At 46.4% G+C, this 19,023-nt stretch overlaps 1 protein-coding gene across 4 annotated transcripts in view; it reads left to right on the top strand.

Moving 5' to 3' along the window:
• SPATS1 (spermatogenesis associated serine rich 1) overlaps window positions 1-19,023 on the top strand; it is a 1,192,417-nt gene that overhangs the window by 845,382 nt on the left and 328,012 nt on the right. For 3 of the 4 annotated variants that reach the window (XM_044062693.1, XM_044062690.1, XM_044062694.1), the window contains one exon: window positions 11,163-11,280. In XM_044062693.1, coding sequence (XP_043918628.1) covers window positions 11,163-11,280 — 118 coding nt within the window. The remainder of the gene's footprint in view (window positions 1-11,162; window positions 11,281-19,023) is intronic. The other variant, XM_044062692.1, reaches the window with a different exon arrangement.

The raw sequence follows: 19,023 nt of genomic DNA, 5'->3' as shown, positions 1-19,023 counted from the left end.
TATTCTCTCCTCTTCCTTACATTATGCATACATTCTCTGATACTTTCCCCATAGTTATCACCCCATCATGGCTGTGTGTTGGTGTTGGTCCACAGATGTTAAGTTGTCAATCTCGCCTTCATTCTTGCTGGATGGGTTCGGAGCCGATCCTCGGCTCTGACTCGGCCTATACTAAAGCTCAAGAGCTATTTTTACCGGCTCGAGGCTACCCTGTACCCACAATGCTAGGCGCTAACTACCCAGATCTCGTTTGCCGCTTCAGCTGCGAGGTTGCGTTTTTGCCGGCTCTCAGGTTAGATTTGCAAAAATCTTTTCTGGTAAGGTTTTTTCCTCCCTTTTTCAGTAATAGTTTTACTATTAGATCCTGTTTACCGCTCTAGTGTATACCCAACTTAGATAGTTCCCTTTCGGGTTTGTTTCTATCTTCTTCTCGTTACCTACCCCCACTCTGTAGATTACTAGGCCTTTGGGCTAATTTTTAGTTTAATTTTTAGTTATATTTAGTTTAAATTACTTTATTTTGTCAGTCTAAATAGTCTCAGTCTCTGTGTGTGTGCGTGTTTGACTAGACTAAGTAAGTGAGTGTGGGTGTTTGTTGTGTGTATGACTTGTCATCCCTGTCAGGATGTCTAAGGATTCCAGGGTTTCAGGCTTCAAGAAGTGTGACTTGTGCTGTCAGAAGATGTCTCTGACAGACGGTCACACTTCTTGTGTTTATTGCCTGGGCCCTCTGCACCTGCTGGACTCTTGTTCTGTCTGCCATACATTCAGTCCAAGAGTCCTGCAGGAACACAGAAACAAGCTTATCTTGCGAGGCTTGTTGAAACCTGAAGGTTCCCTGACCAAGTCTTCGTCGGGCAAACCTTCGAAGCCCACTAAACCGTCGGCTCCACGAACAGAGCCTTCGACTAGTGGTGCTCTTAGTGCTCCTACGTCGGCTCCGGCCAGAGCCGATGCTCCCAAGACTCAGTCGGCTCCGATCATTGCATCAGAACCATCTGCGAGCCGTAAGCGCTCCAGGTCTCCTTCTTTGGAGTCAGTCTATTTGGCTCCGAGATCTCCCTTGCTTTCGGAGCGGAGCCATCGGTCCCATTCCTCTCGGTCTTCCAGGCTTTCGGACCATGACCTTGAGCAGACTCCTTAAGTCGCAGGCACTGGCCCAGATGCTTCAGAGCCCTTCTCATCAGACAGCGGCTATCCCCATTCCATCGTCGATTCCTCCTCCGACTCTTCCTCTGAGCTCGGAGCCAGAGTTTGTGGGAGCCGGGACTGTCAACACGTCGGAGTCGATACCACACCTTTCGGCTCTGTCGTCGGCTCCGATTTCTTCCATGGTTCCATCCTTGGAGGGATCCGGGTGCCGGGACTCCCTCGTCGGCTCCGAGGGGGCGAGTGGCATTGGACCCTTGTCTGACCCCGTTCTCCCTCTCGGAGCCTTGGCGCAGGTGATTTTGGCCCCAACATTGGCCTCGGAGCCATCCCTCTCGGTGCCGGGAGGGGTCCTTATCTCTTCGGAATGGGGACCTTCTTCCCTCCCTGATGGGGTTGCTTTTGAGGTCATGAGGAGTGTGCTGGCCCCTGTGCCTGCTCCACGGTCAGCTCCCTCAGCTCCTCCCACTGTTGTGCCTGCTACGGTCTCTACCCAATCCTCTCGTCCCCGACCGCAGAGATCCAATGCCTCAGGTGCCCCCATTGGGAGAATCCTCATCTTCCGAGGCCTCCCCTGATCCGTCAGGGGAGCCCCCTCGAAAAAGGAAATGCAAGAGGAAGCATATGGACTCTCCTGAGTCCGTCACATCTGATACCGGCTTGGATGAGTCGGAAGGGTCCCCACGGTCCCTCTCTGAGGATGTCTCCTTTTCTGACATCCTTGAGATCCTCAAGCAGAGGGGGAACTGGTCTACCCTCAACCCTTCCGAGGACGAGTCGGTTTACCTAGAGGCTTTTGGTTCTCGCCCTTCCACCTCCTGGGTGTCTCCGCCCTTTGACCCCCTCATGGAAGTGGTGGCACGGAAGGCATGGATGGCCCCTGACACGATGGTACCTACCCCATGGAGGCCTTCAAAATTTATCACAGCCCCTTCTGATAAGCAGTTTTTAACCAAGGGTGTCCTTGTTGATGCCATGGTGGTGGCGGCAGCCACTAAGAAGGAACTGGCTGATCCTTCAGTACCGATCCATCCTCCTAATAAGGAATCTAGGACTATGGATAGGTATGGCAAGCGGATGTTTTCTTCAGCGACCTTTACCATGCGGTCGCTGAATTACTTGTGTCATTTCACCCGCCTTCAAAGAGACATGCTCAAAGAAATGGGTGATACTTTTCAGGATCCAACAGCTGCGGGGTCTCAAGACAAAATCAACTCCCAGCTGGCAACCCTGAACTTGATTGTTAACTCCTCCATGCGGCTTATTTCCTATGCGGCCGATGGGGCGAGTAGGGCTGCAGGCACAGGCGTGGCCTTAAGGCGTCATGCCTGGATGTGGCTTTGTAACTTTGCTGACCCCTTCAAGGCATCCTTCACTAACTCCCCCTTTGATGGTTCGGCGTTGTTTGGACCTCAGGTGAAGGATACTTTGATCAGATGCGAACAGGATGGCAAGACTCTCTCTGCCGTGGGAGTCCATTTTTCCACCCCATCTAGACCATACCCTAAGGGTCAGAAGGGTGGAAAAATGTGGTTTCGCAAACCACAGGGAGTCGTGCCTGATGCACGAGGTGAGTTCCCCTCTAGAGGCAGGGGGGGAACAATAACAGACGCCGCCCTAGGGGCAGAGGGGGTCCGCATCCTTGAGAAGCTGCCTGACTCTCCACCTTCGGAGGCAGTCGGGTGAAGATTATCACTGTACCCAGAAGCCTGGCTTTCCCTCACCCAAGACAGATGGGTACGGTTGATCATATCCGAGGGTTACGAAATTCCCTTTGCCCACACCCCAACACAGCCAAAAAGGCCCCTTCCAGATGTTCCACCCATCTAAGGGAACAAGCAGTATTAGAAATCTCAAAACTGCTAAGAAAAAGAGCCATCCAACCAGTCCCAGCAGACCAGCAAGGATCCGGAATCTACTCCAAGTTCTTTTTGGTACCAAAAAAGACAGGGGACTAGAGACCAATTTTGGATCTCAGCAGGCTGAACAGGTCTGTCCAAAGAACAAAGTTCCAGATGGTCACGCTACAGTCCATTCTACCCTATTTGGGCCAGGACAATTGGATGTGCTCTATAGACCTTCAGGATGCGTACTACCACATCAAGATGTACAGGCACTCCAGGAGGTTTCTCCACTTCCGGCTGGGGGCCAGTCACTACCAATTCAGGGCCCTGCCCTTTGGTCTCACTACAGCCCCCCCGAGTGTTCACCAAATGCATGGCAGTGGTCACGGCTCATCTAAGACGTCAAGGATTCCAGGTGTTTCCATATCTGGACGACTGGCTCCTTACCGCCACCACCAGGCGTCAACTTCCTCAGTCCAGAGATTACACCATTCAAACTTGCAAAGAGCTAGGTATCTCCATAAATTTTGAAAAGTTTGCCTTGTCGCCTTGTCAGTTTATTACTTTCATAGGCGCCATATTAGACACAGCCGAACTGTCTGCAAAACTAACCGCACAGAGAATTTCAGATATTCGCGGACACGTTCACATCCTTCTTCAGAGCGACAGAATCCAGGCCAGGTTTGTACTGAAGACTTTAGGTGTCATGGCAGCAGCCATTACATTACTTCCCCTAGCTCTCTTTCACATGCAGATCCTTCAGTGGATGCTCTTTTCCCAGTGGTCTTTTCAACAGCTTCCAATGTCACACAGCATTAATCACCCAATCATGCAAGAAATACCTTTCTTGTTGGATAGTCTCCCTTCAAGTCATACAGGGCAGACCCTTTGTCCCCCCCCCCAGTTGCTACGGTGACAACGGACGCCTCCCTGATCGGGTGGGGGGGGCATTTTCAGGGCAAGACAGTCCAGGGCACATGGCAACCTTTCGAGAGCCACTTGCACATAAATGTCCTAGAGATGAGAGCAGTACTTTTAGCGTTGCAAGCCCTTCAGGACTCTCTTCCCATCGGGACTATTGCAGTTCAGACGGACAATATGTCCGTAGTGTGGTACATCAACAAGCAGGGCGGTACCAAGTCCTATCCCTTGTGTCGAGAAGCACTCAGACTTTGGCAGTGGGCGATCTCTTCTCAGCGGTTTCTGATAGCAACGCATATCCCCGGGAAGTCCAACGTCATAGCAGACAGGCTGAGCAGAACCATTCTCATGCGGCACGAGTGGTCTCTCAAGCAGTCAGTAGTGGAAAAGATTTTCTGAAGATGGGGTTAGCCTTGCTGCGATCTTTTCACAACACCTCAAAACAGCAAGTGCCATGACTTCTTCACTCTCTTCCCTCTTCCCGGCCACCCCCCCAGAGATGCTCTAGTCCACGATTGGCCCCGGGGTCTTCTGTACGCTTTTCCCCCCTTTCCATTAATCACACAGTTAATTCAGAAAGCTACCGCATTGAGATCCACAATGATCCTCATTGCCCCTTACTGGCCTCGAAAAATCTGGTTTCCGTTCCTGCATCGTTACCTCTTGGAGCAGCCCTGGCATCTGGACCCAGTGCCAGATCTCTTGACCCATCAGTCGGGCGAGCTGCACCAGTCCCTCCCCTCTCTCAACCTCACAGCTTGGTTGCTCCACTTTCAACCTTAGCCAGGTTTCCCTTTATTTCCCATTCGGTGCGTGACATCATTCTAGCTTCCCACAAATCTTCTACCAGGAGGATTTATGCTAGCAAGTGGAAACGTTTTTCCTTCAGGGCAGAGACTAGAAACATGGATCCTTTCACAGCACCTATCCAATCAGTCCTAGATTTCTTGGCCGAAATTTTTCAATCAGGTTCTTCTTCGTCCACTATCAGAGTTCAGTTAGCAGCCATTTCAAATTTTCATGTTGGCTTGTCAGACTCCACTGTTATGTCCCATAAACTTTGTAAAGCCTTCCTTAAAGGTATCTTTTTACTTAAGCCCCTGATCAGAGATCCCCCACCACAGTGGGATTTGAATCTGGTTTTAACCTCTTTGATTCTCCCTCCCTTTGAACCTGCGGCTTCCTGTTCCTTGAAGTTACTCTCATGGAAAACTCTATTTCTAATGGCCATAACTTCCGCGAGGAGAGTCTCAGAATTTCACGCCCTTTGTGTTCTTCCTCCTTATCTGGTTTTCCATAAAGATAGAGTGTCCCTCAGAACTAACCCATCTTTTTTACCTAAGATATCTTCTTAGGCAAATCTTAACCAGACTATCGATCTCCCAGTTTTCTTCCCTATTTACTCCAACAGAGCGGAACAAAAGTTGCATTTTTTGGATGTTCACCGTCAACTCAGTTACTACCTGGATAGAACCAAGCAAGTTAGGAAATCTGAGCAGCTCTTCCTGTCTTATGCGGAGGGGAAGAAAGGCCTTCCAGTTTCCAAAGTAACCCTTTCTAGATGGTTGGCCTCTGTGATTACTTTCATCTATGAACTGAGGTGTCAAGAACTTCCTTCAAAACCTAGAGCCCACTCAACTAGAGCCTTAGCTATGACAATAGCCTTTCAGGCTAGGTTGCCTATAGACTCCATTTGTGCGGCAGCCACATGGGCCTCTCCTCATACCTTTATTTCTCATTACAAACTGGACATGGCCTCCAGAAGCTGAGCTAACTTTGGCTCCACCGTCCTCAAGAGTCTGTTCCGATGAGCCACCCAGGGTTGAGGTGCTAGGGATGCGGTCCCATCCAGCAAGAATGAAGGCGAGATTGACAACTTAACATTGAGAAGTTATGTACCTACCATAACGTTCCATGTTAGTTGTCTTCTTCTCGCCTTCTTTCTTGCATCCCACCCTCCAACCCCCTAGCCTGGACAGACCGAAAGGATCCTTCTGGGCCTTCTTTCATCCCAGCTTGGACTCCCATTGTTGCCTTTTCTTGGTATGTTCTATATATAGGTATTCCTCTTTCTCCTTTGTTCTGAGATCAGAACTGCTTGGTGTTAGCTATCAAACAAGATCTGGGTAGTTAGCGCCTAGCATTGTGGGATACAGGGTAGCCTCGAGTTGGTAAAAATAGCTCTCGAGCTTTAGTATAGGCCAAGTCGGAGCCAAGGATCGGCTCCGAACCCATCCAGCAAGAAAGAAGGTGAGAAGAAGACAACTAACATGGAACGTTATGGTAGGTACATAGCTTCTCATTCACGCAGTGGGACATGGTGGACATGTTACTGTGGTTTGTCCACATGGCCTTGGCCTTGCATATGGAGTATGTGGAGTGTGTTGTGTTGTTAATTGGGTGTCCATGTCATAACACGCATTGGCAGTATGTGTGAGACACAGGCCCTTGGCAGAAACCTGTGGGCCATTAGCTGTTGATGCAGGCCAGATGTGGCAGGAAGTTGCATTCTGTCAGTCCTGCAGTCTCAGTCCGCCATACAGTATATTCCCCTGGGGTGACAGGATAGGTGTGCTAGGTGTTCATACCAATACCTTCTATCAGTCTTGATCAGGTGGTGTGGATGCTGGCAGGTGCAGCTGGCGACACACATGCATGGGACTCCTACACTGCATGCTGCATTCTTTTGCTATTGCCATATACAGGTGGGGTCATATTGTACCCATTCCCCACAGCAGGGGTACAGCCAGAGAGGTGCCTTTAGGTGGTGTTTGTGTGAGTTGGGTGCATGTGTGCTATGGACACTACTTGCATCTGACACACAGATATGCATTGGGCATTCCAGTTATGCTTGCATGTGCAGGTACATCAGCTGTTTCCCAATGCATCAATCTTACCGCCTTTGTGATCTGTGAGTGTTTGGGCAGACAACACCGGTATCCCCTACTACAGGACCAGATAATGTGATGCATACCTGTATGTACTTTTCCAAGAGTGTTTCCATTTCACAGTGACACAATATATACTTTATGTCTGGGGTACTTTCCCCTGTGTACTGCTTGTATAGTTAGCCCAACAGCCATGCCATGTCAGACTTTCAGATGGTGATACATATTACCACCATACATTTACAGTGGCTTACTGTTATCTTGTGTTATACTGGTGGGTATTGTGTTTGGCACTGCAGATGTGAGGACTTGTCCCTATCATCAGCTGTAGTGGGCAATGGCCACCAGGTCTTTCCTCAACATGCATAGATACCGACCACTCTCACACAATATGAAGCACACACCAACCTAACACACATGCAGATGCTACAACCTGTCCTGCTACCTTGGCCACGTCTGTGGATCTGTGCTCCACTGGTATTATACCTAAACATACATGTTCCTACATTTCTACATAGGGTTGTGGGGGGGCATACCTGATTGTTACAACGTGTGTACATCGGATTGGGGGGCACACCAGACCGTTACTGCATAAATACGTAGGGATGGGTGGAGCACACCTGACTGTTTCTACATTCCTACACAGGATTTGGGGGGGCACACCTGACTATTTCGACATTTCTACACAGGATTGGGGGGCACACCTGACTGTTTCTACATTTCTACACAGGATTGTGGGGAGCACACCTGACTGTTATTACATTTTTACGTAGGATGGGGGGGCACACCTGACACTTGTACACATTTGCTATAACTGTACTGGTATGTCAGATACTCCATTTCATTCTGTATTCTAACCTGACTATTCCTACATTTCTACATTTCTACACAGGATTGTGGGGGGGGGGCACACCTGACTGTTTCTACATTCCTACACAGGATTTGGGGGGGCACAACTGACTATTTCTACATTTCTACACAGGATTAGGGGGCACACCTGACTGTTTCTACATTTCTACACAGGATTGGGGGGGCACACCTGGCTATTTCTACATTTCTTCACAGGATTGGCGGGGGGCACACCTGACTGTTATTACGTTTCTACATAGGATGGGGGGGCACACATGACACTTGTACACATTTGCTATGACTGTACTGGTATGTCAGGTACTCCATTTCATTCTGTATTCTAACCTATCATGCTGACTAGAGGCATATCCGTGTACTACAGGTCTTAGCTTTGATTGACCTACATATTAGTTTCTGACTTCCTACCCTTCAGAACTAACATCCCACTGCCTGACCTGCTGTAGTCTGTCTGTGTAGGCTGGGGGGGGGGGTTACCCATAGGCATCATTCAGAGGCCATAGCACAGCCTTTGTTTGTGTTTGTCTACACCTGTCCTGCTGGCTGTGACTGTTGTTGGGTATGTGAACCCCCCATACTGGCATGTGTGAGTCACTTACCTTGTGGGTGTCCCAGTATTGAGGGTGGTGCTGCAGGGCTGCCTATGTCGGATGCACATTGTACACTCCCTACACATGGTTCAGCACAGGTAGTGTCATGTTTGGCATCCCTTTTCTGTATGTGAGAGTCAGAGAGAGGTGTTATTCCCTGGGTCCCTTCTGTGTCAGTGTAGGTGCTATGCGTTGCCTCTTTGCCAAGGCCAGGGCATACTGGGCATGTCTCCGTCTGCCTACTGGGGCAGGCTCAGGTTGTTCCTCCTCTGAGTCACTGTGTGCCTGTGCAGGCCTTGGCAATGGTGGGGGGCTGTGTGGCCCTGCCCTGGGCTGTTCCTGCTGCAGCTGTTTCCGCTGGATCATATTGTGTAGCATGGCACATATGATGAAAATCTGAGTACATGTAGCTGGTGAGTACTGCAAGGCTCCACTGGATGTGTCCAGGCACCAGAACCATGACTTGGGCATCCTAAACACACGCTCTATTATAATTCTAGTCTGTGCATGTGCCTCAGTATGGAGTTCTTGTTCTGGTGTGTGCATTTCTGATGAGTACCATTAGCCACGGCTCCAGTGTGTATCCAGTATCCCCCACTAGGTGATCGTCCGGGATGTCCCCATTGGAAAATATCTAGTACAGCTGCGTCAGATGCCAGATGTGGGAATTGTGATAGCTTCCAGGGCAGCCAGCACACACATTCATTATTATGCCCTGGGCATCGCACAAGACCTGGCAGTTGATGGAGGGAAAGCCCTTGCGGTTGATGTAGACACTACCCTGCTCACCGGGTGGTGCTTTGATGCATATGTGCGTGCAGTCTATAGCACTCACAACCTCATGGTATTCTGCTATTTGGTGGAACAGTTGTATATTGCTTGCCAACTCCTCACGGGTGTTGGGGAAGTATACGTGCTCATCGGTATGTGCTGACATGGCATTCAGGAACTGGTGGAATACTCTGGATGCTGATGCCTGTGAGATCCCCATCATATCCCCAGTTGGCCTTTGGAAGGTACCTGTAGCTAGTATTCTTAGGCCTACACATACCTTGGTATCCACTGGGATGGGTTCCCCTCTGTTAGTTTTATGTATCAGGAGTGGCCGGCACAGCTCAACAATTTGCTGTAGGAGGTCCCTGTCCACCCTATAGTGCTCCACTATCTCCAGCTCATGTAGCCCCTGGTAAGTTACCCTGGGTCTGTACACTCTTCTCTGTCTCCTCACTGTGGGTTGGACGATAGTATTTGCATCCTGACCACCTTCAGCTTCTTCCACAAGTTGTATGATAGCTATTGCAGCCCCTATCATTTTGTTGTTTTGTCTGTTAAAACTTCCCCGCTTGTATACACCGATGGTGTAGAGTAGGGGAAAACCAAAGTAGAAGGTGTTTGCATAGTTTATATTAGTGTTCTGGGCTGGGCTGGTCTGCTGCCTGTGTAATTGGCTGATTATGATACATTTACCTGCCAGCTATACTAGTTCTCCTTGATTAACTTCCTACTACTGTTTTTCCTTCCCATTGGCTTTCTGTTTAAGCATGGGGGCTCCAATCCGCTTACAGTATGTCTGACACCACCCCCCCATGATGTCAGCTAACTCCTAGGCTTGTACCAAGCTATTCCTGCTCTTACACTGTTGGGGGCTGACTAACGTGCTGGGGAAGTCTGGGATTCGCTATCATTCCCCTCATTTGCATAGGATTGCCTGCTAATGCATAGTTATATGTCTCACACTGAGCCTCCCCCTTAGCGACCACTACTCATTGGCCATGTTGTCATCTGCCTGCCATTGACTATAATGGTAGCATAGTGATTTTAGTTAGAATGCTTATTTTAGGTTTATTTTCTTATCCCCCCCCCCCCAATCCCGATTGCGTGCCGCTGCCCTATGCTTAAACAGCCGAGATCGGCTAAAAAAAAAATAAAAGTTGATTTTTTTGTTTTATTTTTAAACTGTTTTCAATGCCAATGGCCTTATACTTGGCAGCTGGCATGCTTCCTGAATTATATGCACCCTTTATTTGGAGCTGTCACAGCTTTGTTTTGGAATTTGCAGAAATGTACTTGGTTACTAACCGAGTACATTTCTGCACATTACACTAGTCCTGCATGGCCGGTTTCCAGCTTTCTGGATCGCAAATTCACCTCCTTTGCATGGATTTCTCCTAAAAATGGGGTAATTTGCATACAGGGGCTGAGTCCGTGCAGGACTAATGCAGGAGCGCTCATGCACGCCCCTACAGGATATTCCTGGATCGTATGGCAGACATATTGCCTGCTAGAGCTCCTGCACTAATCTTGCACGTGATGCAAGGCTAGAAGAATCCGGGGATAGTGTTTCACTTTTCAAAATATTTATTGCAACTCCCATTTACTGACTGTGCATGTGGCATTCATCCCTTTACTAGCTAAACCCACAGCTGATGTTATAAGCCACTGTTTACTTCAAAAGACATTGAGGAGGGCCTGATTTTTGTGTAGGGGAATGGAGAAGCTTTTCTTCCAGACAAGCCCCAGATATGCAGACCTTTCGAAGTTTAACATTAAGGACTGGAAGGTCAAAACTGTTGCAACTCAGCTTTGTCTATTCTCTAGTTGAAACCATATTGTACAAACACCAAATGATGAAGACATCTTGGGTGTAGTTGACTGGAGGAATAATAATCAGTAAGTGAGTGAAAAGTACCTTTGAGCTTCAAGTAAAAAATCACACAATGGTTGTTTGGGAGCTGAACAGCTTAAAGGTGTTTGATAATCAATTCAATTTACATGGATCTTGGAAAGACTGAATCTCAGAATATAGCTGCAATTTGTTTACAAAAGTATGACAGCATGAGCAAGGCCAAATACAGTAATTTGATTTTATATATATTGTCTGTATTGGTTATTTAATTTTTCAGTTTCTGAACCCAGAAATAGGATCCCTGAGACATCTGGTGGAGACAAGCCCTATTATAACCCTGAATATAGCACTGGATTTCACAAGATGGGATCAACAAGACCAGTGGTAAACTTTGGGTTTGTACTTTTTCTTTTCCAATTTCTATCCCTATAGAGTACTATAGATTTGGATTTGTGTGAGTGTTTGCATCTGCTTTCATTTTAATTCAAATTAATTACTATTTACTTTTGTAATATCTGGTATGCCTGAAAACAGTATCACTGTGTCAGCTAGTCACTGTTCCCACGAGAGGAGAAAATATACTAGATCTCATTGTCACAAACATGGGGACAAAATGCTCCACACCGGAAGTATATCCCTCATTGGTGAGATCTGATCATAAACTAATCTCACTGGAAATCCACATCCCGCCCCCACCCCAAACAAAAAAGACCATAGTGAAGAACTTCTCTAAAGCAAACTTCACACTACTCAAGACTGGTGTAGTATCCTTCAAGGCCCCTGAGCCAGAGGAAACCACAACCCAAGCTGCGGAAGCCCTTACAAATGCCTTCTATGAACACCTCCAGGACTGCATGGATCAGGCAATCCCAAATAAAACCAAGACTCTTTCCACAAAGGGCAAACGTCCAGTCTGGTGGACCCCAGCCATTAACAAACTTTACAATAAGAGGAGAAAGCTATTACATGTAAGAACAAAATCCATAAAAGGGAAGTCACCCCTGATCATTATTAGTAAAAAAATACGAGCACTCATAAAATCAACTAAGGCCAATTTTGAGAGAAAAATTGCCATGGATTCAAAGGACAATCATAAGGCCTTTTTCAGCTATGTTAGGAACCTGGGTGGAAACTCCCAGATATGCTCAGAATTAGTCCAAAATGATACAAAAATCACTGAACCCACAGACATTGCCAACATACTGGCAGACAGGTTCAGTGCAAACTTCACCCCTCTCCCCTAAAGGAGAGATAACTATCCCAGCCGAGTGTAGCCTCCCGGACATCTCAAATGCGCAGGTGAAAGCTCTCTCTAAAGCTAAAAACACAGCATCAATGGGACCGGATGGTGTCCCCGGCTGTGTTGTACACGAGCTAAATGAAGAATTAACCCGCACATAAGGCAGCTGTTTAATCTCAGCCTTACCACAGGATACGTGCCCAAGGAGTGGCGTACGGCAACTGTGGTCCCACTCCACAAAGGCGGCGCCCACGGACCCTGGTAATTACCGCCCCATAAGCTTAACAAGTCTAGTCTGCAAAGCTATGGAGAGGATCATAATGGAGCTCATAAACAAAGATATAGGGGACTTGCAGACATTGGACCCGACCCAGTTTGGCTTTGTCAAGGGAAGATCATGCCTTTTGAACTTGGTCGACTTCTTCGAAACAGTCGCCAAGGCCATTGATGAGGGAAAGGCAGTCCATACAGCCTACCTTGACCTTGCAAAGGCTTTCGACACAATACCCCACTCGGGTATTGTAGAAAAACTTACCAGCTTAAATGTAAACCCATATGTCACAAGATGGGTTGCAAACTGGCTTAAGGACAGAACCCACAGGGTTAGAGTTGCTGGCGCTGTGTCAGACTCCAAGCCAGTTACAAGTGGTGTCCCACAGGGCTCGGTCCTTGGTCCCCTATTGTTTGGCATCTACTTCTCAGAAGTACAGGCCAGCATGGGAGGACTTTGGCTGACAAAGTTTGCAGACGACTGCAAACTGGGCGCCATAGTGGAAAGTGCATCGGACACGGATATCCTTCAGAAGGGACTCACGGAAACAGATAGCTGGTGCCAGAGCCATGGCCTGAAGTTAAACGCCAAAAATGTATAGTCATACCCTTCGGGAAAAACAAGGTAACCCCAAGCTACCATATAGGTGGCAATCCACTAAGCACAGAAGAGGTTATCAGGGACCTGGGGACCCAGGTTGACAGTGGCCTTTCTTTTGACACTCACATTGCTAAAGTGGTTAGAAAGACCTTCTACATTGCCCACCTGATCATGAAGGGATTCACATCCAGATCTAGTGAGGTCATTGTTCCCCTGTACTCTTCACTTATCAGACCAATGATCGAGTACAATGCCCCATTCGGGATGTATCTCACCAGACATCTGCAGCAATTGGAGAGACCCCAAAAGTTCCTCACCAAAAGGATAAAGGGACTCCAAAATCTGTCATATGCTGCCAGATTGAAGAAACTCCAGCTCTATTCAGTCGCATACCGTCTGCTCAGAGGTGACATGTGCCTGACATACAAGGCCATGTCCAACCCGGAATTAATGGACATGCTCCACCTCAAAAATCCAAATCCACCAAAACCACTAGAGCAAGCGACTTAAACCTTAGCACGGATATAAATAGGACGTGCTGGAGGGATAGATTTATCACTCAGAGACTCCCTATGCTGTGGAATAAAATCCCGGTCCATGTGAGGCAGAGCACCTCGCTGACTCTGTTCAAGAGAAATCTAGACCTGTGGATGGGAGATCGTAGGTTTACCCTGGGAATCATCTCTGTGTCACTGCTGGACAGAGGCACAACAAACTAATGGGCACAGTATTTTTTCATATAAGGGGTGGCGTAAGCCACAAAAATTTGGGCTAGGCTTATAAATGCCTTAGGGCAGATAGCCTAGTATAAACCTATGAACCTATGAACCTATGAACATACGACGCATAGTCCACACACCTGTGTCTCGCAACCACAAAGGCCTAACCATAAACCCAACATATTAGTCATAGTAGACTCCATTTTGAGACACACAGATGTGCCTCTCACCAGGCTGGATAAGGGGAAAGTCACGGTTAGTTGTCTGTCAGGTGCCAGAATCTGCCATATCACACACACACACACACACAGGTCTCTCAACAACAGGTACTGTTATGACTCTGTCATAGTCCATGTTGGGGTGAACAACTTGAGACATACCTCCCTGGACTATATGAAGAGAGACATGATGGCGCTCGCTGAATATATGTTCCAGGGAGGTATGTCCCTAGCCTTAAGCAGCATTCTACCATCACCCAGAATGGTGCCTCAGTACAAACAGAAAATGATTGACTTTAACAATTGGCTTAGTTTCTGGTGTTATTCCATGGGGATCCAGTACCTGACAGCCTGGGAAGATATGATCGACAGACCATGATGTTTTGCAAGAGATAGCCTGCATCTGTCTCACTTGGGCTTCAGACTTCTGGCAAAGGCCCTTGCCTCCCCCATAGTGCCTTTTTAGGAAAAGTCCTGAGGTCAATAAAACCAACATAAAAATTTCAACAAAAAGACAATGTTCATGCTGCTAAATGCTAGAAGTCTAAACATGAAACTGCACTAATTGCAAGCATTCATAACCCTGGAAGATGATGACATTTGTGCAGTCACAGAAACCTGGTTCAAAGCTGCGGAGAGCACCCCAGCCTTACTTGGTTACTCACTGTATCATACATTCAGACCCCAAACTGTGGGCAGCAAAGCCAACGGAGATGGAGTTTCAGTGTATATTAAAGACACACACACACACACACCTCCAGGCTGGTCAAACAGTATGATGCACAGGAGACACTCCAGGTGCAGTTAGCCATTGACAAGACCCCTGTTCACATCATAGTTAGCTACAGGCCACCAAATTGTACTCACCACTCCACTTATCTGGGCTGCTTTGAATCAATCAAGATTCAACCCTTTACCCTGATCCTGGGTGACTTTAACTACCCAACCATATATTAGAAAAACTACTCATGCTAGAACACAAATGCCCAGAGATTCCTTGATTTTATCAATGCAAATCCTTGGAACAGCTAGTTGATACCCCCACAAGAGGTAATAATATCTTGGACTTGGTATTAGCCAACATGAGTAACCACAGCAGCATCCCTAAAGTATTATCCTCCCTGGTAAAGTCTGACCATAAAGAAGTCACTTTCAAAGTCAGCATCTCCCCTGACCCCCTCTAGCTAGGGTCAAACAAAAAAACTTCTCCAGAGCTGATTACAACCTCCTGAGGGATGGTATAAACAGCTTCACAGCCCCCTCTGTTGGAAATGGCACCAATGTCCAAATCTACACCAAAGTACTATACGAGCATTTATATAGATGCATGGAATCAGGAATACCTGACAGGACAAAATCATCCTCCGCAAGGAAGAGTAAACCTGTCTGGTTGACATCTGCAATAAATAAACTATATAACAAAAGGAAAAAATTGCTGTCCAGGACCAAGAAGGAGCAGGTGCCCAACTGGAAGCAATCTCTCCTTAGCCTAAACAAGCAAATAAGAGCACTAGTGAAATCCTGCAAAGCCAACTTCGAGTCCAAATTGGCCACATCTACTAGAGACAATCATAAAGCCTTCTTCACATATGTCTGCAATCTCAAAGGAAGCAGCCAGATCTGTTCAGAACTGGTGGTCAAGGACACCACACACATAAATGCTGTAGATATAGCCAACCTAATCGCTGACAGATTCAGTGAAAACGTCGCCCCTCTGTCCCTATCAGTAAATTTTTTACATCCCCAGTACCTACCCCGCTCCCATTATCTCTTGGGAACAGGTCACCACTGCTCTCTCAAGGCATAAAATACAGCCTCTATGGGACCCGATAACATCCCAGGCTGCATCCTACATGAACTCAGGCATGAACTTGCAGTACCATTAGGCAAAAGCTTGAGTACCGGCTTTGTTCCATCTGAGTGGAGAACAGACACTGGCATTACTTTACACAAAGATGGAGCATCCACTGATCCGAGAAATTATAGACCCATCAGCCTAACTAGCCTGATCTGCAAGGCCATGGAAGGGATTATCATAGACCTCATTAACAGAGACATTGGCAACTTCCAAACACCTGACCCCACACAGTTTGGCTTCGTCAAGGGGAGGTCATGTCTGTTAAATCTGGTCAACTTCTTTGGGACAGTCACCAGAGCCATGGACGGGGGGAGGGGGGATGGTACACATCACCTACCTTGACCTGGCCAAGGCCTTCAACACTATTCCCCACTCAGGCATAGTAGACAAACTCTCTCAACTAGGTATCAATCCATAATGTTATCAGATGGGTAGCAAACTGGCTCACTGATAGAACCCACCTAATCAAAATAGGGGAAGCCACCTGCAGCAGTAGACCCGTAACAAGTGGTGTACCCCAGGGATCGGTGTTGGGGCCTCTGTTATTCGGGATATACTTCTCTGAGGTTCAGCCCATAAGCAGTGGGCTATAGCTGACCAAGTTTGCAGATGACTGCAAGCTGGGCACAGTCATCAATTCCCCAAGTGATGTGGACGTCCTCCAAGAGGGTCTCACCGAAACAAATGACTGGTGCCAGAAACATGGCCTCAAGCTGAATGTCAAAAAATGAATCATCATCCCCTTTGGGGAAAATGAAACCCCACATATTATTAATAACAATGTCCTAAGCACGCAATCAGTCGTGAGGGATTTGGGCACCCAGGATGATAGCAACCTGACTTTTGACCACCATGCTGCTTCCATTGTATGGAAAGCTTTATATATGGTGCACCTCATAAGTAAGGGTATCTCGTCCAGGGAGAAGGAGGTCATAACATCCTTGTATTCTTCACTTATAAGGCCAGTTATTGAGTACAACACCCCCTTCAGATGTGCAACAGCTGGAGAGACCACAGAGGTTCCTCACCAGAAGAATCCAGGGCCTCAAACATCTACCCTACACAGATAGGCTAAAAGCCCTGTCCCTCTACACAGTTTCATACAGACTCTGCAGAGGTGACCTCTGTCTAGCATACAAAGCAATCTCAGACCCACCTTTGATGGGGCTGCTGCATATCCTCAAGTCAAGCTCCACTTGAGTAACCTGTACGCACAACCTCAGCCTGGTCTGTTACATCAGTAGGACTTGTTGGCGGGACAGAAGCAGACCTCATTATCCCTTTTCAAGCGCAACCTGGATAACTGGATGGGAAACAGAAAATACACCTCTGGGATTCCACCTGTGTCCCTGCTTAACAGGGTCTTTGGGTGCTGACTTGTCTAAACATGGGCTAAACTCTTGGCTAGGCTTATAAGGGCCTCAAGGCCAATAGCCTAGTAACTTCCTATGATCCTATGATCTGCATGCAGTAGTGTCTTATTCTATCACTATTTCTGCAGTTTCAAAATGTTTATTGTCATCTAAAAGATAAGGCAGATCACCTCAGTGGGTATTGTGCTTATTCTTCAACAGATCTGAAAGTATGATTGTAGTATTTCTAGCAGTTTGATTTGATATATGAAATGGAGTGGAAATATCATAGGATTATGAAGACTTGGACCTAACATGTATTATCCTTCCCTCAAAGAAAGAGAAACTCTTCCCCTTCAGATACTCTTGAGTCTGTGTGTAGTTCACAACCTGACAGACCTTTACTGAAAGAACGGGTGGCATAAAAAAAAGCACTGTTATCTGTTGAGCTTCACTGAAATTTTATTCGGGCAGTGACTCATAAAATATTAGACTCCATCTTCTGGCAATGATGAGAAAGAAAAGTGGGAAATTTTTTCTTCAATATTGTTGTTTCCAGGTAGTAAAATAAAACTGAAGGCTTCAAAAAATTAGGCTTGCAGAAAACTCTGTTTATGGTGTGGCTTGAGAGACAGCGGAATGTTATCTAGTTATATTTACTATCATTGCTTTTTGCAAATATCATATTGTTTGGATTCACTCTCTTAAAACTGCTAAAGCTTATGTCTCAATTGTCATGCAAGTCATTAAACAGTAAACAGCAACATTAATGCTTACTGAGGTGTGAAATATAGTGGGCATTGGCCATTTTTCTTCAGCAGTATTACTCTTCCTTTAAAGACTAAGATAGCTTCTTATTGTGGTCCTCTTCTAATTGCTGATAAGTTAGTACTAGGCTAAATGCCCTTGTGGGCCATTTTAAGCCTAGCCAATTATGCCCATGTGAGAATCAAACTTTGCACTTTGTGTCTGTAAGGTAAACACCTTAACCATTATTCCAGCCTCCCATTATTAATACACAAATTAGTACCAGGTTATTTGCCTTTGTGGGCCATTTCAAGCTAGTTAATTACCCCACGTGAGAATCAAACCCTGTATCTTGTGCCTGTAGGGTGAACAAGCTAACCAGTATGCCAACCTTCCACCTTTGAGGGCTGTTGCATGCTTTCTGTATAACTTGCATCAACAGGCACCTTTCTCTTCAGTTCTTATCACTCAATACCAGTAGTGACTTGACTGTGTTTCCTGTCATGCAGAGAACATTTTATTTATTTATTTATTGACCGGGAAAGTCCACTGGGTCAGAATAACCCATTTTCAGTGGAAGTCTGGGGAGAAAATCTCCAGTAACAAATTAAAAATTACTACAGCAAACAACTAAACAAAAATGATTATACAACAGGATACGATTTACAGTGATAAGAAACCATTCAAATATAAATAGCATTTCTTAGTGACAGAAATATACAGAGTACAATGTCGTTATGCAGTGAAAATAAATGACAGTAGAACTTGCACAGTATATAAATGGATAACTTGTTGAGGACATTCAATATAAACAATCATGCCACACAGTATATTCTGTACAATATGAAGGAGATTATAATTTTGCCTTGTGGAAGTTTATTAAGGTTTAAATATTGATTAGTATACTTTTTTAAGAGAAAGTCACAGAAGTACAGTTGGTTTACTAGTATTTCAGTTTATCTAAAAAGGGGTATTCTACTCAGTAAACTCATTGGTGTTGGATATGTTCTGGATTTAGAGGGAACACGTTCCACGGTCTCAGTGGTAAAGCAAATTCCAGAATGCTATAAAGGAAACTTGATACAGTACTTATACCTCTGAGGGGTCATGGAAGTTCACCAGTACTGTCTAAA

This window comes from Protopterus annectens, chromosome 2.part1, assembly GCF_019279795.1.
Source record: "Protopterus annectens isolate FY-2018-M chromosome 2.part1, PAN1.0, whole genome shotgun sequence".
Lineage (NCBI taxonomy): Eukaryota > Metazoa > Chordata > Ceratodontiformes > Protopteridae > Protopterus > Protopterus annectens.
Note: the sequence above shows the minus strand (reverse complement) of the source record. Positions and strands in the feature narration are given on the sequence as shown.